The sequence below is a fragment of the Phalacrocorax carbo genome, chromosome 6 (genome assembly GCF_963921805.1).
Source record: "Phalacrocorax carbo chromosome 6, bPhaCar2.1, whole genome shotgun sequence".
Lineage (NCBI taxonomy): Eukaryota > Metazoa > Chordata > Aves > Suliformes > Phalacrocoracidae > Phalacrocorax > Phalacrocorax carbo.
The window spans coordinates 49,824,656-49,849,115 of record NC_087518.1 but is presented as its reverse complement, the minus strand read 5'-3'; the positions used below and the strand labels follow the sequence as shown (position 1 = coordinate 49,849,115).

Here is a 24,460-nt window from a genome sequence, read left to right as displayed (position 1 = left end):
GGGTTATAGTTGCACTAAATGACGTTGCAGCCCAGTCTTGAGTTGGGCAAGGCAGACTGTTCACTGTGTTTTGCTGGTCAGCAGAATTAATTAGATCCACAGTCTGAGCCAGGAAACACTGAAGCTCTTCTTTCTGGTACCATGGTTCCCAGCATAGCGTGGAGTAGATTCCTACTTCATTGTGTTTTAATTGGAGGCTGCTCTTAGTAGGCGCGAGCTGCCATGACCTGTGTAGACTTGGAATTCACCCATGGAGAGTGCCAAAAAACATTTTATGTCGTAAATATGTGCAGCATCACAATGTCAAAGCAGTGGGTACTAATCTCCAAATATCTAATTGTAAGGTATCTGGACACTTTGAAGTTCATCACAGATGCAGGATATTATCATTTAAGCCTAGGGGCAGCACAGGTGGAAGCTGTGATTGCTGATCTTGCAGGCTAAGCAGGTCAAGATGGATGTGTCCGTGCATGGGAGATCTTCAGATGGCTCAGAGTGCTGTAGGCTGCTCCTAGCTTGTACTTTTATCTCAGAGTTGGTACTGAACCCATGACCCAGTATAATGCTCATCTCTGGCTACATAGCTGGAGGCACTCTGTTTTTGGGGTAAGGTACTGCCTGCTGGTGCTTTTGTCAAGTTATAGTTATGTTGGTGTCCTAGGAACACTGTCTGTTTTTGACAGCTAGGTATCTCTGATAAAGCAGTTTCTGCTCCAGTCTGACTAATAAGTCTGCCTGCTAAGATTCCTGTGCTGCTTTATTCAGGTGGTGTTTCCAGACTCTTGTACAGTTTCACTCTGCCTTTGTCATGTCTTTTGCCCAGCTGCTCAGAGGTTACCCAGCTGGATCCCCAGCCAAATGTATTGTTCAACTGGCTTAAATAAACTTCATTAACCTGTTGTTAAGGGCCTAAGAAAGAAAGAAAAGATACTGAAAGTGCAAGTGAAGGTGCTCCATCCAGTCCTAAATAATGGAGCACAGAGGGGTGACTCTGCCCAGCCCAGATGTGTTTAGGTTGTGCCCCTCATTCCCTGCTCTATTGGTACAGTGCAGGGAGCTTGTACATTCGCAGGACAATGCCCTGGTTTTCTGACTATTGTCACATGATAAAGGAACATTTTTGCAGTCTGTCTTGTTTTCCCTTTTCTCTGTTTTGGTGGTGTTAGCCCTAATGCAGGGCCGAGCTCTTCTCCCACTGTGTGATGTGGGCTTATAACCTCAGCCCTGTGTCTTCTCTGAACCTAAATTGGCTTTGGATCTTGAGTCCAAAGACCCAAAGGTGGGTCATTGCAGTTCTAGGCAGAAGCAATGAGGGCTGCTGAGGGTACTCTGGGAGTTAATCAGGCAGTAGAAACAATTCTGCTCACTCTATGATTCTGTATTTTTAAAACTACCTAATAGGGTAGTGTTAAGATGATTAATCTGTTTGCAGTGATTGATGCAGGATAGCTGATGGCTTGGGCCTGTCTAATGTAGCCAAGGGTAGAAATTTCTGGGAATTCACGTCAGGAAGTTATTAACAATTGTACAGTTAAAATGTAGTAAGATTTCACACATGTTATGAGGTACGTGTTGGCACCAGTAATGTTGTTTCAAACCAACTGTAGCTGCATTTTAGCTGCATCTTGGGCAATTTCCCTCTGTCTCATTAGAACGGTGCGTGTCCCCAGGGGTGTCCTAAACAGATTTGCTGTTTGTTGTGGTATTAGTCCTGTGCATTGCAGTAATGAAGCTGAAATGAAGTTGTCATTCTGCTGATATCCCCATCCTGCTCTGAGAGAACAGTTTTTTGGCAGGGAGTGAAATTCCTCTGGGACTGTGTGACGGGCCGGCGGATCCCTGGGAGTCATGGCTGTATCATGGCAGATGAAATGGGGCTGGGCAAAACCCTGCAGTGCATCACACTCATGTGGACGCTTCTCCGGCAAAGCCCAGACTGCAAGCCTGAAATCGAGAAAGCCATGGTGGTGTCTCCCTCCAGCCTGGTGAGAAACTGGTACAATGAAGTAGAGAAATGGCTGGGGGGAAGGATCCAGCCGCTGGCCATTGATGGAGGCTCCAAAGAAGAGATTGACCGTAAACTAGGTACAGAAATGTTTGCAAATGGTGCAATTGGCTGGCTTAGGTCAAAAATCTTGTGTTGGAAGAAGCCTGCAGCAGTTGATGGGAACACCTCTAAGCTGTCACTAGAGCTCTGGAGACTGATGAAAGTCTCCCCACTAACATGTTCAGATCAGGCTCTTGCATGTTTGGTAATAGTTGATCTTTTGGAATAATCCAAGTCCAGTCATGTGCTTAAGTTAGGGCAGTCCCAGTGCCTCCTCTTTGTTCCAGCCAGTAGCCAGGAAAGGAGTGGTCAGGTGGGAGGGGGAGGGAAATGGGGACAGTTGCAGGGAAGGGAGCATGGGTATAAGTGGTTGGAAGGGATGCTACGGAGTAATTGAAACAGGTTTTCCTAGATTTTTTAAGGCAAAAGCTTTGACTAGAGAGCTTGTGCCCTTTTCTATTAGTTTGCCTCATCCCTCTTTTTTTTTTTCTTTTCCCCCTTCCCATCTGCAGTTGGCTTCATGAACCAGCGTGGCCTGCGAGTGCCTTCACCCATCCTGATCATCTCTTATGAGACCTTCCGACTCCATGCCGATGCGTTACAGAAGGGCAGTGTTGGGCTGGTCATATGTGATGAGGTACAGGAGAATCTTTAAGGAGAATCTGTTCCTGATGTTTTCTTGAGATCTGGGCAAAACTGGGTCAGCTTCCTTAAAAGAGGAGAGGGCAGCGGGAAACAAGGTTTAGCTGTGGACAGCACCTATTCTGGTGTTTGAGAGGCATTGGGTAACCGGCTTATCCATACTGGGTGAGCCTGAATGAGAGAGAGTGTTTTCAGGAGCTGAGATATGAGGAGAATCCAGGTGGTGGTAACTGGCCACTTCATAGGCCCCTGGCAGAGTGGGGGCATCTACTAGGGTTCTCTCAGCATGAAATATGTAGCAGAAAGGAGGTCCACTGCCTGTCTCTTACTCTGAAACAGGCCTTACTCTGTTGGGATGGTAGTGCCCTGGCTCGCTGATCTGTTTTTTGTCTGTTTGTGTCTCTTTGCTAAAGTGAGAAGTACATTCTGTTTGGCCTAGCCTCATGTCCTGCCCAGTAATTTTTAACTTGGCTCTATTTGGAGGAAGAGGTTGGTCTGGAGACTCCTGAGGTCTTTCCCAACCTAAATGATTCTGTGCACGCTCTTGTGTATATCTTTGGCTGCTGTCAGCCACTTTATCTGGACATCATCATCTGTGCTTGTGGGGGAGTTTAAAGGGCACTCCCATGGCAGGACCCTCTTCCCCTATCTGTAGCTTCCTGCCTGGGGCAGAGGTAGGAGGGCTAGGTGAGGAGCTACCTCGTGTTTCTTGTTCAAGAAAGGACAGACCTGGTGCGACTCCCTGTTCGCTGACTGCTGGACCTAGCTTTGCGAAGCCTGTATTGTTAAGCTCTGCTCTCACATGGCAGAAATGGAGGTGTTTTTTCATATATTGTTCCCTATTTGTGGTTATAGGTAGTGAGAGCCAGATATACTGTCAAGGACAAAATGAAAAAAGTGCCCTCTGCCTCCTTGAAACAATCAAGCTGGGGGCCTCAGTCACTGTGGAGGTGTCCTCCACGGCTAGTTAGGTGGGGCTTGTTAAATAGCAGTGCCACCCAGTGGTTTGGGTTTGTATTTGCTAGAACAGTGCTGAGAGGAGCTTAAAAAGAGCAAGCATCCTCACAAGTGTCACTCCAACACTTCTCAGAGCCCCTGGGACGGGGCCAGCAGCTAGACATTCTGGGAATGCAGGTTCTTGGCCTTGTGTCTTCTGTATATTCCCAGTAAATACTCGGCTCTGCAGTGGTCTGGCACTTCTAAAAAGCATCTCTTTGCTTATCCTTTGTCCTACAGCATACACTTGGATGCTAATAAAGTTGCTTTTCACAGGCATGGGAATGGGGCCTGTGTTCAGATTACCCCTGCAAGAGGTGCAGAAACTCTATCTATTAGTGTGCAAAGGCCTGGCAGTCCTGGATATAGGTGGTCTGAATGGCTTCCGATCTTGACCTTTGGTGATGCAGTGTTACTACTCCAGAGTTCAGTGTCTGGTGTTGGTAGCTAAAAACATCCCTGTCTTTGAACAAGAAAGACTTTTTGTAGTTAAACCATTAGGTTGGTGGTTATTTTCATGGTAGGCCCTCTCGCCTGGGTGCGACTCAGATGTTCCTAGTCTCGGAACCTTGTAATGCCATGTTTCCTCACGTAATGGCTTCAGGTTTCCTACCAGATGGTTGCCTTTGAAAGAAGTCTGTTACAACAGTTGAATACACATACAACACTCAGTCCACTACCAGGAATGGGAAAGTGGTGTGATGCCTTGTGGGAGATACATCATGCCAGTGTCGATGAGGCTCTCCAAGCTGCTTCCCATCAGGGCCACTGGATTTATCAGCTTCATACAGGTTTTTTTCTTTTTTTTTCAAAGGGCCATAGACTGAAGAACTCTGAAAATCAAACATACCAGGCTCTCAACAGCTTAAATACACCTCGACGAGTCCTTATCTCAGGCACCCCCATTCAGAATGACCTGCTTGAGTATTTCAGCCTGGTGCACTTTGTCAATTCAGGCATCCTAGGTAAGATGTGAATGTGTGAGAGACATGATGGAGGGGGAAGTTGCTGGCAAGGCCCCTCCCCTGCCTACCAGTGCCAGTGAAAGCAGCGACCAAGACATTACTGAGAGGAGAGGTCATGTACAGGTTGGAGAGTTATTGTTCAAACTGAAGTTTGTATCCAGAAAGCCTAGATAAGGGTCCCCTGTTCCAGAAGCTGTATATCATCAAAGCTCTGTTTCAAGAAGATTGTAATTTCAAGTGCACCAGTCTAACAGCTGTTTTGGAAGGGGAATTAATTATTAAGGTAAAATTAATTTATAACCCTGAGTACTCCATGGCTGATCTTGTGTAGCTATACTTGTCAGCCAAAATGTTCATGTAGGCTAGGAGTTTCTCTAACAATAAGCCCTTGGTAGATACTGCAGGAGTTGCTGGGCAGGAAGAGCCAGCTCATAATGGTATTTCCCCCAGCACTCCCAGGCTTTAGCAAATTCAGAAATCTAAGCCAGGAATGATGTCTTTGTAGGATAGGCTCTGTGGAGGGGAGGGTTTGACTTGACACGTTCTCTGCATTGAATAGAGAGGCAGCCTGGGAGACAGCTTTTCCCTGCTCTCTCACCTGTATTCTTCTGGCACAGGAGGTTGAAGTGGCTGGTGCAAGGTGGAATGGTGTACCTTGTGACAGTTAGGCAACAAAGCCCGAATTTCTGGTGGTCTGCCATCCCACTTTCAGATAATCTGAGAGAAAGCTGAGGGTGATGTCTAGCATTTGGAGTTAAGACTGCTCCTGTTTTTTAAGTCAAGGAGGCCTGTGAATATGGGATTAACTTCATCTGAGATAGAAAAGGTCTGGAGGAGAGATACCGATTAGTGTGAGTTTTCAGGATAAAACACCTACAGTTGCTGATAGCAGACTGACGTATTCTCTCTGGTGCTTATGCTTATGTCTGCAAGCTCTGTTTTCATTTTAAAGCAAAGTAGTCTTTGCCCGCTCTCCTGCGTCACTGGGTTAGGAGCAGGTCTATTGCTCTCCATTGTGGAATTGCTTGTCTTTTTGTCAAGAGAGGTCATTTTTCTGTCAAGAAATGAAAATAAACCAATCTGTAAATAATTTCCTTGTTGCTGTAACTTGCCACCCATGTTTGTCTCAGATGGTTTGGCATCCAGTCCAAGAGGCTTCTCATTAATTCTACTGCACGCATAACTCAGTTAAACACCACTCATCAGATTCTTAGTCTTACAAGCAGCATTTGGGCTGTATCTTTTTCTGTTCAGTTGTTCTGTCCCCAAGATTTCTCAAGGAAATTATGGGATGGGGTTGTAGATGTTTTACATCTGCTTTTATCATGTGCTTCAATTTTGGGTAGTTATTGCAGGGAGCTGATGTGGTTTCCCCTGCCCCCTTGACCTGTACTTTGGGCAAGACTAGTCTCCCTGTACTTCCAGCTCATTCTTTCTGAGATGAGACTAATAATGTAAATACTACCAGCAAAGCTGCATACATGCAGTAGGCATTTTTTCCACTTTCAGCCTGCGACCAGTAATAAGCAATTGATGACAGGTAATTTTGGAACAGGCACACGTAATGCCTGTGCTGTTGTTTGCAAGGACAAAATCTGGGAGTAAATGTACAGCTGGAATGTGAGCAAAAACAGTACATGCTTGACTGAACTCAGGTTTAACTAAAATTGTATGACTTTTGGCAGTGCATTGGTGTTGGAGTACAAAATGGTTTTCTGGTGTACAGATTTGCCTGCCTTGATTGAATATTTGCTGGCTAGAAAAGAAAGCAAATTATACTGATGGGGCGAGAGTTTGTTTTATCTGCTGGGCCCCGTGCTTGTGGTATGATAACTGGGGTTGTGGGGTGCTGATCAAAGGTTATTTGATAGGACTTGTCACCTTTTCACTTCTGTTTTGTACAGGGACTGCACAAGAATTTAAAAGACATTTTGAAATTCCCATCTTGAAAGGCAGAGATGCGGATGCAAGTGAAGCTGAGCGACACAAAGGAGAAGAGAGGCTTAAAGAACTGATCAGCATTGTGAACAGGTCAACTTCATCCCTCTTCTCTTTGCAAAGCTTTTGCATAAACCCTTGATGTACACTAGTATCTTTCCAAATTACAGTTGTAGCTGTAATGAATTCTCTTGCCAGTTATGTCTATTCAGCAAGTGATTGTGCAAGTATTTATTGCCTAAGAAATCTACATAGCACGTAGCTTTAGTCTGAAAAATAGCACATTAAAATGGCACAGTTAGCTGCAGTCACCCTCAAGCAAATGTACTCAGATACTGAATCATGATTTGACTCTTATGTTTCTGTTTTCTCCTGGAATCTGGACAGGCTTTTATTTGTGCTAACGTAACTACAGTGTAGACTGGGTCAGACTTGAGATCCATTCAGCCCAGATGTTGAGTGGCAGACAGAAAGAGCATAAGGAATATTGCTCAGTTTTGCTGTTGATTGCTCAAGTCACAAAAGAATCCAGCTCATGCTTTCATAGCTGTGCTGTCTCTGTAGGGCTAATGGCATTAGATGACTAGTGTCAGAGGTGTGACTTTTGATCCCCAAGAAGCACTCTGTGATGTAAAATGCTGTCTTATTTCTCTTTGATTTTTGGTATTTGTTTAAGCCTGGTTTGGTTTCTATTAATGAATACAACCAATTTATCCACATCTGCTGGCAAATGCTTGTGTCTCTAAGAACTCTTACTAGAGACCCTTTTGAATTCCCAGCATTGCTGGTGTCTTCACTTCTTTTTATTTTTTTCAATCTGAACTTTTGCAACCATCACTAATACAATCCTGCAGTTCATAGTCGTGGTAAATTGCATTTCACGCTGAGTACAGCCTCTCTATTGAGACAGCCCTAACCTTGACTCAGGTCATCTTGCAGAAGCCCAGGAGAAAGGAAAGCTTGGGAGGAGAATCACTTATTCCTTTTTGAGGTGCATTTATTTATTTTTATAGTTGATGGAAAAGGGGTGTAAAAGTGTGTTCAGGAAGGCTTGTGCCTGGCTGCGTCAAGGTCTGTGTCCTTTCCTTTATTGTGCACAGTCACAATACACAAATAGGGAAGATGAAGCATGTAAGTAGTAACAGATGAATCCATTGAATTTGGTAGGAATTACAAATGAGACAGTGATGCAAAGGTATGTGCAATCATAGGTGTAAGGCTGGACAGGCCCTGGAGAAGGCATCTAATCCGTCTTGCTGTCCCAAGGTAGAAGGCATTAGACCTAAACTGTCCCTTACTTAACCCCCACCCAACACTGACAACCTTATCAATTCCCCAGGACACCTTTTCCAGGGCATCACTGTCTTTACAGTTAGAAAATGCTCTTAATGTGTAACGTAAATCTTCCTTACTGCAGTTCAAGCCTGTTACTTTTCATCCTACTGCTTATGGGTTTGGAGACAGATTATTCATTTCTTCCGTTGACAGATTTTGGGGCTGTCATATATCCCTGCTGTTTGTCTTCTGTAGGTTTCATAACATCATGTTTTCAATGTTTCCTGGCAGAACTGGGTTTCTGCACCTCTTTCTTATTCTCATCACTCAGTTCAGTGCTTTTTCTAGTCCATCCCATCTTTTCTGAAGTGGGATAGAACTGCTCCATGGGACATCTCTAGAGCCCCAAAGGATGTACCCTTTGCTGGAGTCTTGGGCCAGACAATGAACCCATCTTGGCTGAGGATGGCTGCTGAGTTACTATGTGGGGAGCTGCTTGCTTGTACTTTGGGTTATGTCTATGGTGCGTGGTGGTTAAATCCTGTCCTTGTTTGCTGTCCATGCAACTGGTGTGTTGTAGCTCAAGTTCAGAATGCCATTGGTAATCTGAGGAAGAGATGAGTTTCACTTGTAAGGGACTGGGCTCTGTTAGGTGGAATCATACCTGATCTCTCTAAATCTCATGAACGAAATCTGGAAGCCTCACAAAGGCAGTGGGTGTTATTGGGCTCTGTAGCATGGGCTGATGGAGTGTCTTATCATGGCTTAGTGTGGATGGTGGGTGTCTGGCTTTTGCCATGTGTTGGACCATCACAGGCTTGGAGATCAGATATCAAAGGGACTTTGTGTTGAACTTGTGAGGAATAATACTGACAAAACAGAGTGTTGATGTCATCCAAGCATCTGATCTTCATTTCCTTCCTTGCAGGTGTTTAATCAGAAGAACTTCGGACATCCTCTCTAAATACCTGCCAGTGAAGATTGAGCAGGTGGTCTGCTGCAGGTACCAAAAAGCTGGTACTGTGTCTGGGAAAGGGAGGAGCAACAGGAAGGACTAAAGAGTTGCAAAAATCCCTTCAGTGCTTATGGTGACTGCTTCCCTCTAGGAAAGAGATTGTAGCCATTGGCAATATGTTGCTTTTCCTCCTGAAGCAGGGATGGACAATCTGCAACTGGTGGTTCTGCCAGCCAGCTGGTGTGCTCTGGGAAGCTGTGTACAGCAGAGCCCTGGGCCACACAGAGTATCTGCAAGCTTCCCTTCCAGCTCTGGGCTTGAGATGCCAATGCTCTACCATCTGTGATGTACCTAAAAAATTGATCACTGGAGCTAAAAGGAACACACTGTGTAGATGGAGGAGGAAGGGTGGGGTTGGTTTGGGGTCAGGCTGAGACTGCAGAGCTCTTGTCCTGTTTCAGGCTGACTCCTCTGCAAGCTGAGCTGTATAAGAACTTCCTGAAGCAAGCCAAGCCAGTGGAGGAGCTGAAGGAGGGCAAAATCAGTGTGTCATCTCTCTCTTCCATCACTTCCCTGAAGAAGCTCTGCAATCGTGAGTTGTTCCACTAATGTAATGGGTTTGGGTTTTGAACTGTTGGTGGGGTGTTTTTTTGGCCTCCCTTGCATACTCCACAGTCTGAGCTCTTCTTGTTCACAGATCCTGCTCTTATCCATGATAAGTGTGTGGAAGAGGAAGAAGGTTTTATGGGAGCCCTAGATTTGTTCCCTGCTGGCTACAGCACCAAATCTGTGGAGCCCCAGCTTTCAGGTACTGTGGAACTCAACAGTACAAATGTGCTGCCTAACACAGGCAACTATGGAGACTGCGTTTAGCATCTTATCAAGTGCCCCTCTAAGGTCTGGAATTTGTGAACTTCTGCTCTAGCTTTCTTCTTTCTTTCCTTTTTACCCAGGAAAGATGCTGGTTTTGGACTACATCCTTGCTGTTACAAAAAGCACCAGTAATGACAAGGTGGTTTTAGTGTCTAACTACACTCAGACACTGGACTTATTTGAAAAGCTCTGCCGGAACAGGAGGTTTGTTTTGGGGCTTTGTTTAATCCTGCGAGACTATACTTGTAGCTCATGCTGTAAAAACAACTGCCTCTATCAGTTCTGCTTCTATCAGCGGGAACTTGTGGTCTGTCTTTTACCTCAGATGTTCCTGAATTGGAACTAAGGTGGCTTGTCATTTTGCTACTGGGGTCTCTCAGCAGAAAAGCTCTGGTCCTCTGCAAAAGCTCCTAAATCCCAGGCCCTTGCTACAAGGCTGTTTATGAGAGATTTTTCTCTTTCAAGTATGATGCTCTAAAGGTCACAGCAGTCTGATTGTAGTAAATGCTGTATGTTCTAGGTATTTGTATGTCCGGCTGGACGGCACCATGTCCATTAAAAAGAGAGCGAAGATTGTGGAGCGATTCAACAGCCCCTCAGTAAGTAGAACCTGCCAGATGTGAGTAGCTCTCCTGCCAGTTCTGAATGCTGTGAATAAAAGTATGGCTGCCTCTGTAGTTTAATCCAAGACTGCCTTTTTCCACAGAGCCCTGAATTTATCTTCATGTTAAGCAGCAAAGCAGGTGGCTGTGGTTTGAATTTGATTGGGGCTAACAGACTGGTTATGTTCGACCCAGACTGGAATCCAGCTAATGATGAGCAGGCCATGGCTCGTGTGTGGCGAGATGGCCAAAAGAAGACATGCTACATCTATCGACTGCTTTCTGTGAGTCTTACTCCTCTCACCTCCTCAACATGTTATTGGAACAGGCTGCCCAGGGAGGTGGTGGAGCCGCCATCCCTGAAGGCGTTCAAAAAATGTGTAGATGTGGCACTTTGGAACATGGTTTAGGAGGGCTGGTGGTGTTGGGCTGACGTTTGGACTTGATGGTCTTATTAAGGTTGGAAAATACTTCTGATTTTATGATTTTACAAACATGGAATTCTTGGTGCCAGTCCAGACTGCAGCTGCTGTGATCAGGACCAGAAGGGGAAGAACTCTTGTGACCAGAATTGATTGGAAGTTAATTGCTTCCTTCCCTTAGACGTGTTGCTATGGAAAACCATGAAGGTTCATGCTGGAGGGTCATTACTGCAAGCCTTGGTTTCTAATGGTGACGGGATTCTGAGAAATAGAAACAACTGCAGCTTTCCAGATCAGATCTGCTTTGAAGCTATTTAAGCACGACTACTTTAATTTTGTGGGGTGTCTGATGCAGAAGTTGCTGTTTTTCAGTCTGGCTGCAGTCTGTTTTGGTTGGGTGTATCTGTACTTAATAAACAGCAAGTACATTCCCAGAATTACAGCAGCTTTTCGAATGGGGCTGCCAATTAGCAGGTGGAGCAGCTGCTCTGAAAAGGAAAAGCACGAAGAAGTCTTTTCAAGCTACTGTAATACTTTGTCCAGCAGTGCTAGTAGTGATTGCTGCTCAGAAATGTCCCCTCTGCTGCCCTTGTTCACCTTCACCTCTCTTTAGTTCAGGCTGTGGTGTTGGTTTTTTTTTGGTTTGGGTTTTTTGTGAGTTTGTGTTCCTTGATCAATTATTTTACTTACACAAAACAGATGTTCTTTGCCCATCTCTTCCTTATGGTGTTCCACTGGTTCCTCTGACCTGGCTGCATCTGGAAGCAGGGAGCTCCTTTGCTTTTAGAACTAGGAAAATGGTCTGCCAATCATGACTAATTGCCCCTCTTCTTTGCGTGACATTTGTTTGAAAAACAGACATTTTTCTCTTAGGTTTTTGCCTTAAAATTGTAGCATATGGGACATGTAGAAAGCAAATGGGCTTTTTGCACATCTGTTCTAGACACAGTCATCTCCCTCTGGACAGTGGGTGTGATTGATCTGTGTGTGGGTGAACCAGCAAATACTGCTGATGCTTGTGTCACCCAGGGTTAGGCCTTGTTGCTCATTTTTGGGAGGCGTTGTGTTTGGGTTGTGTGTTTGGTGGTGTTTTGTTCGGTGTGGGTTTTTTTTTTTTGTTTGTATTTTTTCTTTGTGATTGGTTTGGTTTGGATTTTTTGTCAGGGAGTGGCTGTAGCTGCTCAGCTGCTTTCGCTTCCTTGCTGTCAGCACGACCTGGTGTGGTGTGTGAGCTCCTCATCCGTATCTCTGTTGGATCCACTCCTGTAGCCACAGTGAAAGACAAGAGAAGCAGAGTTGGGTTAGATATGCAACCAAATAGGGCATGGTTGGAGTGCAGCTAGTAAAACTTGCCTATCATCTGTACTGCTCTGGCAAGGCACCAAATGGTCCTGACAGCTGACTGCCTTTTGATATGTGATGATTTCCCAACGTAGTGCTCCTTCAGAACTAGTGTCCCAACTGTGCTTCATCTCTGATGCTCTCTCCTGTAGACAGGGACCATTGAGGAGAAGATATTCCAACGCCAGACTCACAAGAAGGCCCTCAGCAGCTGCGTGGTGGATGAAGAGCAGGATGTGGAAAGGCATTTCTCACTCGGGGAGCTGAAGGAGCTCTTCACATTGAATGAGACCACCACCAGTGACACCCATGACAAGTGAGTATACTGCATGATAGGGTCAGCAATAGAATCCCTCCACATTTTGGTCTACTGATTCAGGCAGCAGGAGGAACCTCAGAGACATAGAGCCTCAAGTGTCCCTGCTTCTGAAGCTGTTAACCACTTGGAGATACGCATTTCCCTGCTGTCCTCACTTGTTGTCTTAGAAAAGCTGTGCTGGCTGGACAAGTGAGCCAGCTATCTTGTTGCTGCCTGTGTTTGGAGGCTGTGAAACACTGCAGCTAATGAAAAGAGGGAAGTTGATCAGAGCTGTTCAAATTGGTGGAGCCCAACTTGGTCCTTCCTTGCCCTTCTCTTCCTGATGGTTTCTGTCTTCCAAATGCTGAGCTGCTTGTGCTGCCAGGGCTATTCCATCTGCTGATAATTCAAGAGACCAACTCAAGTGCTGTTCAGGGGACTACAAGAATCCTCTTTTCCATTATCTGCCCTTCTCCCCCCCACCCCTTAGACCTGTGGTACTGTATCCACCAGAAAGAGGACAGGGAGTGCATGAAAATGCTTCACTGTGAAAGTTAAGACTCCTAGCACAGGCAAGAAGTGGATTAGTTTTAAGCTGACTCAAAGCTTAGCTCCGTGTAGGTATCTTGTCTGCATGGCAACAAGCTTTGCTGGCAGGGCTGCCGCTGCTCTTTGTTTCCTGACGGTGGCAGCTCAGCAGGGCATCTCTAAAACAGCCTGAACACAACCATGGCCACAGTGGGAGCCAGGATGGCATGTTTTGGAGCGTGGTGTGGTCTCTTGAACTTGGAAAGCCTGATGCAGTGCTGAGAATGTGTTAGCAGTAGGGGGGTTCACTTGAGATCTGCTGTAAGCAACATCCCTTGCCATTCAGGGGACATTCCTCCTGAATGCCCTCTGGGTCCTGCTGGACCATTCCCACATGGCTAAACATGGAGGGGGAGTGCTATTGGAAACCCTGTGGTTCCATTTCTAAAATGAGTCATTCCTTATCTGTTGCACACGCCAGAAGGTGGTTGTGCATTTAAATGAAATGTGGTAGTAATTAATCTTGTCTGAAAATCCAGTTGCCAGTGTTGCAGGTGAAGGGGAGTTAATCCAAATGTTACTGGGCTGCATTTTTTTAAATGACCCCTGTGCTAAAGTAGTGGAGGAACCTGGCACTGACCTTGCACTGGCTCTGTTGCAGGATCAAGTGTCGCCGCTGTGTGAACGGCCACCAGGTACGGCCCCCTCCTGAAGGGACTGACTGTACCTCCGACCTCTCCCAGTGGAACCACTGTGCTGATAAGCGGGGGCTACAGGACTCTGTGCTGAAGGCTGCATGGGATGCTGCCGTCACCTTCACCTTTCATCATCACTCCCATGAGGAGCAGCGAGGGATTCCCTAAAAGGTTACTGTCCCCTGTGGGGGCAAGGGCAGGCTGCTCTGGCAGTCCACCCCACCTTAATCCCTTTCAAGGAAAGGGGCAGTGGGTAGCAGTACATGCTGGATTGTTGTGTGGCTGTGGAATAGCAGAACAGCATAGTTTCTGAGAGGCTGGAAAGCCCTTAGCATTAGCCAGTCTACTGAAACAGCAGAGTCCATGGTGCTTGCTCTGCTGTTGCATTGTGTACCTGAAAAACAGCCCTTTGGGAATTGGGAATAACTGGAGCTTGTGTGCTTGATGAGATTTGGCACAGGTTCTCATGGTGCTGGTGGCTGTGCCTTCTGCTCAGCCAAGTTTTGTCTTCAGGTTTAAGTTAAGCCTGCAGTTTTATAGCACTTGATGTGCACAATCATGATGTTTTCCTGGACAGCTCTGGCTTGCAGCTGCTGATCAGAAACTTGCAAGACCCATTTCTGTTGTGAAATGTGAACCTTGCAGATTACTCAGGAACAAGAGGATTTGTAAAAGGGGAAAAAAATTTCAGCTTGTATGTTGAACATCTGGCCTGAAAGATGCAGGCAGTATGAAATCAGGCTGTTAAGGTAACTCCATTTCTAAAACCACTTGCTTTGTTACAGGCAGCATTCCCTGATCTCAGTGTTTTAATTAGATCACATTACAAGCCAGTAATAAAATTCACACTTTGGTACATTATGGGTCTTGTGTCCTTTTGTAACATTTTTATAATAAAAATAAGCTATTCAAAACCTCTGTAAAATAACTGCAGGCATTGGAGAGGGGCAAAATGATTGCAAATAAACAGCCTAATTTTTTTTTCTGTATAAGTTTTCCAAATGTTAAAAAGGTCAATGTGGGAGCTTTTTTAGCTTGTTTTCTACTCCCTTTGAAGTGCAGGGAGTTCTTATTTCACAGATTACGGAATGGTTGAAGCTGGAAGGGACCTCAAGGTCATACTGTTCAAGGGCCCTGCTTCAAAGCAAGGTCACCTAGAGCTGGTTGCCAAGGACCACAACCAGCTGACTTGAGTCTCTCCAATAATGGAGATAGCCAATGTCTCATCAATAACTGAAACAGTGTGAAATTTGTAATGACACCCAGTGAAATAAATAAATGCTTGTCCAGAGATCTGCAGGAAGTCACAGAAGCTCATTTGATAACCATTTCTTAGTGGGACAGATAAGAGTTAGATCACCTGGAAATACAGCTGTTGACCCAGAGTCTTGTGTATTGCTTCAGTGTGGTACCCCTTCTCCAAGTGAATAGAAAAGTGACAAGAACAACTGTATGCTGCTTGAACCAGAGGAAGAAAACCCCACCTGTGCTGTGAAATAATCATATTAGCCAAAGACTGAACTGCTTAGTTTCAAGCTCCTGCATCCTTCACATGACACTGATGTAGTCAGCAAAGGCCTGGGAGGAGTCCCACGAATCACTGACCACACTGCACACAGCTCTGAGACGCCGAAGTGCTTCTTGAGCTGTTTCAGCATCCTGGTCCAGCCAATTTTGGAAGAGGCGGAGGTGCGTGAACTGAATCTGTCCCCTTCTCTGCTGGATGTGGCCTTCCAGCTTCTTTGTGAACGCCAAGAGCCCATCAGGTTTGATGCAATTTGAGCTTTCCAGGGAAAGAAGGACAAAAAAGTCATTAAGAGTCTAAGCTAGAATTTGGACAGTTTAAATTACCATTCCTTCTAGTAGCTCCCAGTGCAGGTACCTGAGGATGTTTCAATGCAAAGTACAGCTTTCTTCAGCAATACAATGTGTAATTAGTTATTAGTTTTGAAAAACTAAAGTAAAGCATAGTAATATGAGGGGTGGAAGCTTTTTAAAACTAAGGTGGTAACCACTGACACATTAAACTCATTAGCCTGGCCTTCTTACTACTGACTTAAGTAGACCTAGCTGTGGCCTTAAGATGTTGCTGCTGCTAGTTACACAGTGCCAGGAGCTCTTCAGCGTCAGCAGCTGTCAGCTGCCTGGACCAAGAGGCCTAGCCCTACCTACACATCCCATTGTGCATAGATGTGCAAATAAACACGATTTTGCATGCACAATGTAATCTTGAGAGGCACAGTAACAATCAGGATTCAAGGCTGCTGAAGGAGTGGCCATGGTTAAATTGTCAAGCCTGTGTACTCTCAGCAACCTGAGCCATTAGGATGTAAGGGGGGGGGGGGGGTGGGGGAAAATCAAGCAGAACAGTTGTTAGTATTGCAGAAATGCCCTCCTCCATGTGCTTCTTGAAGGTTACTGCCTATCTTTATGGCCATTCAGGCTCCAGAAGACAGAAGCAGTTCAGGTTGAAGACCAAAGACAATGAAAGGAATCCAGAGGCGTTCACAGGATCTGATGGGGCAATGACAGCATTCTCTTTCTATGCAGAGGCAGAGGGAACAGAGCTATTCATGCTGCTGCCTAAGAATAAAGGTGTGTATGGAGGTTAGTTCTAACCTACAGTGAAGGCAGAGCTTGCAGCAGCCTCCCCAGGGAGCACCAAACCAAAGCTGCTTTTAAGATGGAGCCTGACTCATTTCTGAAAGGGACAGTGAGATGCCTCAGAGATGCTGGAGGTCCCTGAGGTTGTACATGCCCATGGCAGCATTCTCTAAACTTTTCTTGGGCGTACATTCCCTTGAGGAAGGAACAAAACCATGCTTAGGCTTCTCCTGCTATTTGTGCACAGTTCAGCTCTGGCCCTCCCAAAACAAGAAATTCAGTGTTTTTAGAGCAGCAGAATACCTGACATCCAGCTGGCAAAGAGAAGAGGAGGAATCTTCAGAAAAAATGTCTGCAAGGGCAACCAGTCTGTGATTCCCTAAGAGGGGAGAAACGTGGGTGTTAGATGCAAACTGGACTGTCTTAAATATCTCAATGGCCACAGGGCTGGGATAATAGTGCAGAAAGGAGGCTGTAAGCACGTGCATGCAGCACAAAGGGCTCATCTCCGCACCCTCAGTTTGTCCCCCTCAGTGGCCTAAAGCAAGTTTGCCCTGCCCTGAGCACAGTGTTCAAGGCAATGGAAATGTTTCCTGATGGGGCACTAGAAAATTCCTTGTTTTGTTTGAAAAGTCATATATTGACTTTGTTTTAAAAATTGCCAGAAGCACAGGGTTAAACACAAACCTTAGGCATTAAGTGTATTTCAGGTGATCCCAAGCTTTCCCATATCATTTCATTAGAAGAACAGAAAACAGTGGTCTGGATTTACCTGAAATTAATTTCTCAAACATTTCTACTTGGCCTGTGATCCAAAAAGCCTATAATTTACCTAAATTCAGCTCCACTTCTCTGACACAAACCCTTCCTTTACTTGTTCCCAAACCCTCCAGTGGCTGCCAACAGCTTTTAAGGCACAAAATGCCCAAACTTGGGCAACACCTGCACCTCAATGAGAGGCAGTGCATCTGCTGCTGGATCTGTTCCTTTAAGGAGTCTGAGGCAGACCAGTGTTCAGTCAAATCTGGAGTCCTGCTAATACTTGCTTTTGCTGCAGAAAAAAAAGCAACTGTAATGCCTACACAGCACCTGGGCTCTTGGCACACTGCTGAACACAGCTGAAGTTCTCCCTTTAAAGAGTGAACTCAGTGCTCCTTACCTTGTGAACTAAATCACTCTGTTCATGCATGTGTTAAGTTCAGCATTGAGGTCACCGGCTAGCAATGGTCATAATGCCAACCCTGAAGTTATCGCCAAGAGAGCTGGTCTAAGGTCAAGGCCCCATAGCAACATTCACTGTACGCACCAAGGCGATTCCCAGGCAGCCTGAGGCTCTTCAAAGATGAATTTCTTTTCACTGTATTGATTATTTCCGACAAAAACTCAGTAGTAGAGCTTTCAAACAGCCGGCAGAAGGAAAGTGTGATTTCTACAGAAGAAATGGATTGACAGTACATGTTAGTCCCCATTATACCATAATGGCATCCTGCAGACAGCTCCAGCCCTTAATCTGCATGCAAGAACAAGGCTTCCCCAGCAGTGGATTGCATACAACAGCACCGCTGCTCTGGCACAGGAGAGAGGGATCACACCCAGGGAAGAGGCTTTGCCAGCTGACCCAGTTAAAGGCTGATGTGCTCTGCAGGTTAAAAACCTTTGGTTTATAGCCAAGACTAGGAACTCTTCTCTGCAGCATACACCAGCTTTGCAGCTGCTCCTCTCTGCCCTGCTGGCACAAAGAACCAGACACATTCCCACTCTGCCAACAGCTACATATCTGCTCCAGGGGCAGTAACATTTGGCTAAACCATATGCATCTGAAGATCACCTCTTAAATGTCAGCCAGCCAAAAACAGCCACCTACAGGATCTTTCCAAGCAACAGCACCCAAGAGTTTGCTATACCTTGCAGGACAGGATCCTGAAGCAAAAGCAGAACTTCTTTCTGGTGCTCAGCCAGGTTCACATCATGAAAGCTCAGTTTCCTCAGATTTGGATTACATTCTAAAAGCAAAAAAAAGTTCTCAGGTAAAGGCCTGTACGTCATTGGCATAAGACGACCCTGACCCAAGTACCAGCTAAGGCCCAGAAACTGAGTTGGACTGTGGATAATTTATGCTAGACTGGGGGCAATTAAACACAAACCATCCTGCTGTACAGCTCAGCACAGAAAGTGGGATGGCTGATTCCCATTTCCTTGTCTCAGGAGACTTCAAGGGTGTCCACACAGAAGAAATGGACCCACCTAGGCTGGCTTCATGCTAAAGGATGGAAGAGCACAGCAAGGAAGCTACTCCATGTGTCACAGGTTAGCAGAGTACCTTTGAGTGCCTCCAAAAGGAGCCCGAGCTCCTGAGAAGAAGGCAGCGTGGCGCTGTCAAGGGACAGCTGCTGGAGGGACTTCGACGCCTTGAGCACTGGCAGCAGGAAGGCAGTGTGCAGAGGTTCCCTGGGGAATCGGATCTCTAGCTGCTGCAGGCAGCTCTCTAACAGAAGAAAAACAAACAACAATAAAAGAGCTTGGTCTGGAGGGCCTGTCTTCAACATAGCCAGGTCCTAGAGCAAGCAAGCAGTCTGTGTGCTGATGTGACTATCATTTAGGTTGGTAGAAAGTGCCTACATGACACACCCTGCCTCACAGAGCAATGCGGCACTGTAAATCACTTAGGGCTCATTTCAAGACTCCTGCCAGACCACAGGGCCATCAATTCCTACTGCATTCTGGCAGTGAAACAATGCTTGAGAAAAGATCACTCTATGCACCAACCAGTCAGTGTCTTCCCAGAGCACAGCTCTTCACTGACCCCACTCCCTACTCATTCAGGCTTTGCTTACTGCTTTTCCGGTCATTTGAGGACTAGTAAGAGTCACAAGAGTCTTGCAAGATGCAAACAGGCTGCTATAGCTCCCAGACTGTAATCCAGAGGCTTGGACAGTGCTTTGCCATCACCTGTGGTATTGTGATGATCAAGAAATGCTTTCCCTCTGCTTAAGGGTCCATCTAAGGTTTAGAGCCTCACAGTCAAAAGGATGGACAAAGCAGAAGCTCCTAACCAGTTTACAGATCTGGTGGGATATGCTCCCCATGGGCTGCGTGGACAGTCACTGCCAGCAGGTTTATGACTGGCCCTGTCCAAAGATGATGTTGCAGCAGGTTGGCATGCAGCAATAGAACGCTTTGTCCAAGACTCAGGCTCCACAAAGCACATCACAGACTGGAAATGACAAACTGCAACACCATCTAAATCAGGAAAGTAAGGTTGTAACTGGTTAATTACACATCACACTGACAGCATGGAGTTCAAATCTGCATGCCAAGCTTTTGCAGCTCTGTCTGCCACATCCTGGTCATCACTCAGAATGATGATTCCTACCTAAGATTTCTGCCTCACTGCAGCTTGGATTCCCCTCTGGCGTGTCCTCTTCCAGCTGGTTTTTGAGGTCAAAGCCGACTGAGAGTGCGTGGAGCTGGGGAAAGGTGCTCAGGATGCAGCGAACAAGATCCATGCAAGGCATGTGGGAGAAGACGTCGCTCACGCGCACCACGCGGAGGCGGCAGTCCGAGTGGCAGGAGAGGGCCCGGAGCCCAGAGAGAATGCAGAAGATGTTTGCACCCAGGCCTGGAACAGCATTTGTACAGAAAGACATTAGCTGTGCCTGTACAGACATCAACATACACGCAGCTGGAGCTGAGCTAACGGCCAGGCAACTTAAGTCAAAGACTAAACTCACAACCTGCTTTATCCACACATTCTTAAGTTAGACTGTGTATATGGGAGATGGAGATCTGCCTCTTCCCTTCGCCCTCTCTGGATGGTGTTTAAGCACAAGGCTGGGGGCTGTTCTGGGGCAGAAGGGCCCCATTCTCACCCTCAAACAAGACCTCACACTCATTAAACATCTCTACCGATGCCATTCTCAAGATCAGCTACCAATACACACACAATGCCCATTCCAGTAAAAATAAAATCAGGGTAAACCTAAGCCTTAACTCAGATCATTAGACCAAGGCTGGAAGGAAGCAACCTGTTGATATCACTAACCATTGTAAGACAGAACCAGGTTTTCTAAAGACACCCAGGAGCTCAGCAGGTTACTCAGAGTCTGACACGTCTCCCCAGTCAAAGGAATGGAGAACAATTCCAGCGTAGACACGCTTCGGAAGCGGCGAGCAGCTTTCAGAGGAAAGAGCCCAGCAGATCCTCCTCTTTTCTTACAGCCAGCATGGCCAGTGCACGGAGATCCTGGGGAGGAACTAGTCCAGTTCTCACCGTTTTCTCCCTCCGTGGTGCTGCTTTTGTTGAGCAACACTGAATTATCCTCTCTAGCAACAGTAAAAACGAAATCATACAGGTCTTCTGGGTCGGCATATGGTCCCCTGCTTCGTCTGAGGCAGCGACGTTTCTTCCCCACTGCAGATCTCAGCCGCCTGCGTGTCTTTCGAAGAACAGCATGGCAGGACAGCTGGTCTGAGATGCAACGAGGTGAAAAACCTCCCTGAATGCTGGTGTGGTCACAGGGCACCTTGCTGCTTGCCTCACTGCATGCTTCGTTTTGCAGAGGAGGACTTCTCAGTCCGGAGGGGATAGAGTTCAGGTGATTGTCAGCCCCGCATCCGTTCACCTCTGCGTTAGCCTCCTCCGTGGCCCTGAGGCATCTCTTCTGGTTCTCCCAATCGCTCCACTCCCTCTCATCACTACGGCCCCTCTCTGCTCGCTCTTGTGCCAACTCCTGGCTTTGGGCTATGTCCTCTCTGCAAAGGCCACACGGGCTGCTCTGATATGCGAGGGCACTTCCTGAGCGCCAAAACCCAGCGCTCATGCTCAAAATGAGAACGAGAAGAACCGTGTCGGGAACAGGCCAGGAATACACGGACACGTGGCTGACAGAGCCATGGTGAATCAGCCGGTGAAGAAGTAAAACCAGCGGATGCCTGATGGACTGGTCAGAGGAGAGGAGGTGCTGAAACTTCAGGATCCGCAGGGAACCAGCCAGGTTTTCAAGCACTTTCTGGTTGTGCTCAGCAGCAAGCTCCACTGCGCCCTGCAGCATGTTGCAGAGGGTAAGCTGGGAAACATGTGGGGCGCTGTGGAGCAGCGGTGAAAAGTGATGGTCATTGAGACGCCAGTCAGAGGAAACATCCAAGACACCGTGAAGGACGTTTGAGAAGAACGTTTCAAGGAACTTCTTCCTCCAACAGGTTATATTCTGCAATTAAACAACAGAGCCACATCAATGAAAAGCAAGCCACAATTTTTCTTGTTCTTTTTCAATTAAATTATTGCAATCTGCTAACCTGGTAAATGTGGTATCTAAAAAAACCTACCGCTAGCACAACTAAGGCTACCCTTCTAGTTCTCAACACCCTTCCTCAGTGTATTTGTTGAAAAACTGCATTATTCCCACCACTCTCTCTTTATCCTGCTTCTGGTCTAGTTTAAACATGTTCAGGGGTGAAGTCCCATAACACTGGGGGTGCTCACCATCTTAGGCGTTTGCCCATGCTATCCCCCATACCCTGCCACACATAGCTATCGAGCCTTGGGGCAGATCTCTGGGTGATATTCTTAAATTGCTTATTAACCTTAGACAGAACTGAAACCATCTGCCAAAGCAATACCAACAGATGTATCTTAACTACCCAAGGATGTTCAAAATACTGAAAAGTTGTTGTAATGAAGGAGGAGACATTATATAAGATGGTAGCTAAGAAGCCATTCTGTATTTCCTCCATAAAAAACCACTCAGAGGAGGGGGAGGTATAATTGCTAATTGTCTCCATGAGGTGGTAGCTGAAGTACAGTAACGGCTTCCATGCAAGACCCAAACAACCAGTAACGCTCAAGGCCAGTGTTTTAATAACTAATCTCCTAGGCAAAGCATCTCTAATCACTGCAGAACACAGCAAACTACCAACACCAATTTTTAACACGTACTTTACACTCAGCATGGTATAGACTGGACAAACTAATATTGAGAACAGATGAATCAATGCTGTGACCAGCAACTGTTGTTACCTCAAACCCTTCGAGCCCCACGTTGGGCACCAAAAGAGACTATCATGGTTCAGCCTCAGTCGGCAACTAAACATCCCGCAGCCGCTCGCTCACTCCCCCCACCCCTGTGGGACGGGGGAGAGAATGAGAAGAGCAAAAGTACAAAGAGACTTGTGGGTTGAAATAAGAACAGTTTAATACATACAATAATAATACTAATGATTATGATAATAATAACAATATTGATAATATAATAAAATGGAAAAGGGTAAAAAAAAGGAAAAAAACCAGAAATACAAATGATACAACCACTCACTACTCACTGACTGACGCTGCCAGTCCCCAAGCGCGATTGCTGCCTCCCTACCCCGGCCAGCCCCTCCCAGGTAACATACTGGGCATGACATTACATGATAGGGAATATCCCTTTGGCTGGTTTGAATCTGCTCTCTTAGCTGTGCCCCCTCCCCTCCCGGCTTCTCGTGCACCCAGCAGAGCATGGGAAGCTGGAAAAGTCCTTGACTAGTACAAGCGCTACTCAGCAACAACCAAAACATCGGTGTGTTATCAACATTGTTTTCATACCAAGTCCAAAGCACAGCACTAGGCCAGCTGCAGTGAAGAAAATTAACTCTATCCCAGCTAAAACCATGACAGAAGCTAAGCCAAGTTTTTGCCTATTAAAAACCATATAATCAGGAATTTCCTTCCCAAGCATCTGTTTCTAGACTGTGATTAAGCTGTCTGTTAACAATTCCTTTGTGATACTGAATCAAAGGAGCTGCTTCAGTATTCCTTCATAAAACCATTCTTCCAAACTCATTGTCTTCTGTAAGTGTTTTTCTGGTACTTTCTAAGACATCAGCACATTTTTTTTACCAGCGTAGGTGTAAGCATGATATAAGATACTGTTATTATCCTCTGCTTCCCTAAGAATTACATCTCTCGCTGTTGGGAGTTGAAGGGTGTGGCTGTACACTACAGTTCCTTTTATGAACCCCATTTCCCAAAATTATTATAATACCAGGGTCATGGCTTGGTCCTAAACTTTAAAAATGCTTATAAGCAAGCACCAGCAATAGGTTGGAGGTGGCCAGGAGCACCAGCAGGCTTCAAAATGAAACCTCGTGGAAGATGTTGGAAATGGAGCACCTGCACTGTGTCCCTTCTCCCACCAGCACTGTCCCCTCACCTCCGAGTTGGGCGGCCTGGTCTTCATCACGTCGTCCCACAGCTTGCGCCAAATGGGCTGTGTCGAGAGGCCTGGGGGGGGGGCGAATAATCAACCAGGTGCTTTCACTCCACCTCCCCACCCGAGCGTCCTGCCCCAGAGCTTGCAGGTGTGCCAGGTGGACAAGGGCCAGCACTGGGGGCGCAGACCCAGGCCCCTGCACCGACAGGACTGTGCTTGCAGCGAAGGGAAGCCCACTGCCTTTCAAGGGATGCAAGTTCAAAATGGCAGTTTGCCGGTCCTCAAAAGGAGCAGAGTTACAGCAGGGCTGTCACCGCTACACAAGCCTCACCGGGGGACAGGATGGGGCAGGGACTGTGCTGTGGGGGTGTCCCCCACTCCACAGAGGGATTCACCCTCCAGCCCAAGGCTCGCATTTCTAGCCTACAGGAGTTCGTCTCCTCTCCAGACAGGGGTCCCTCCAGTGTGGGGCTCATCCCTCCAGGTCGGGGACACCCTTCCAGCGTGGGGGAGGAGAGTTGTTTGTCCATCCCATCAGTTTTGGGGGCCCAGGGGTACCCCAAAGGGTTTGTCGCCATCCCCGCCAATGTCACCTGCTCTCCGCGCGGCGCCCTCGGCCCGCTCGAGGCGGAAGATGGTGAGAAGCGGCAGGAGCCCCCGCAGGAGGTGCCTGGGTAGCGCTGCGGAGAGCCAGAGGGAGACGGCGGCAGGGTGCGGGCAGGCCCCAGGCCCCGCGCCCCGCCGCCCCACGCCGCCCGCGCCTTACCCCAGACGTCCCGCTCCAAGGCCCCCATGCTGCGGCTCACCGCCACCGCGCTCAGCGCGAACAGGCTGCGCGGCCCCCCCTCCTCCGCCTCCTCCAAGGCTGCTGCCGCCGCCATGGCCCTGCTCAGTACCGCCGCGCCGCCGTCTTACGAACGGACGCCCCTCCCCTTCCTGCCCCCTCGCCCGCCTCTTGGGAGGAGGAGGAGGAGGAGTGAGCGGGCGGCCATGTTGGGGAGGTCGCGTCTAGCGGCGTCCCCTTCCCAGGCGGGACCGGGCAGGCCGGCAGCGGCAGGTAGGCCGGCCGAGCCGGATGCGAGGTTGCGATCC

The 24,460-nt window shown here is 47.1% G+C and overlaps 2 protein-coding genes across 4 annotated transcripts in view; one reads left to right on the top strand and one right to left on the bottom strand.

Annotated features, from left to right (window-relative positions):
• The window catches only part of RAD54L (RAD54 like), a 19,869-nt gene extending 5,322 nt beyond the window's left edge, over positions 1-14,547 (top strand). For both annotated transcript variants that reach the window (XM_064455164.1, XM_064455165.1), the window contains 12 exons: positions 1,797-2,085; positions 2,560-2,684; positions 4,500-4,650; positions 6,555-6,681; positions 8,792-8,866; positions 9,280-9,410; positions 9,516-9,626; positions 9,772-9,895; positions 10,212-10,290; positions 10,398-10,577; positions 12,209-12,372; positions 13,544-14,547. In XM_064455164.1, the coding sequence (XP_064311234.1) occupies positions 1,797-2,085; positions 2,560-2,684; positions 4,500-4,650; positions 6,555-6,681; positions 8,792-8,866; positions 9,280-9,410; positions 9,516-9,626; positions 9,772-9,895; positions 10,212-10,290; positions 10,398-10,577; positions 12,209-12,372; positions 13,544-13,745 (1,758 nt within the window). In that variant the 3' untranslated portion in view covers positions 13,746-14,547. The remainder of the gene's footprint in view (positions 1-1,796; positions 2,086-2,559; positions 2,685-4,499; positions 4,651-6,554; positions 6,682-8,791; positions 8,867-9,279; positions 9,411-9,515; positions 9,627-9,771; positions 9,896-10,211; positions 10,291-10,397; positions 10,578-12,208; positions 12,373-13,543) is intronic.
• LRRC41 (leucine rich repeat containing 41) lies at positions 14,369-24,460 on the bottom strand. Of its 2 annotated transcripts, XM_064455162.1 has the most exons (10): positions 24,135-24,460; positions 23,962-24,048; positions 23,369-23,439; positions 20,224-21,388; positions 19,555-19,800; positions 18,502-18,666; positions 18,086-18,184; positions 17,488-17,610; positions 16,485-16,560; positions 14,369-15,360 (listed from the first exon to the last, which is right to left on the bottom strand). In XM_064455162.1, exons 1-10 carry the CDS (start codon positions 24,247-24,249, stop codon positions 15,126-15,128), a joined length of 2,382 nt encoding a protein of 793 aa, XP_064311232.1. In that variant the 5' UTR covers positions 24,250-24,460; the 3' UTR covers positions 14,369-15,125. The 2 variants fall into 2 exon arrangements, with proteins under 2 accessions (XP_064311232.1, XP_064311233.1); XM_064455163.1 differs by lacking the exons at positions 23,369-23,439; positions 23,962-24,048 and having other exon boundaries at positions 24,175-24,460.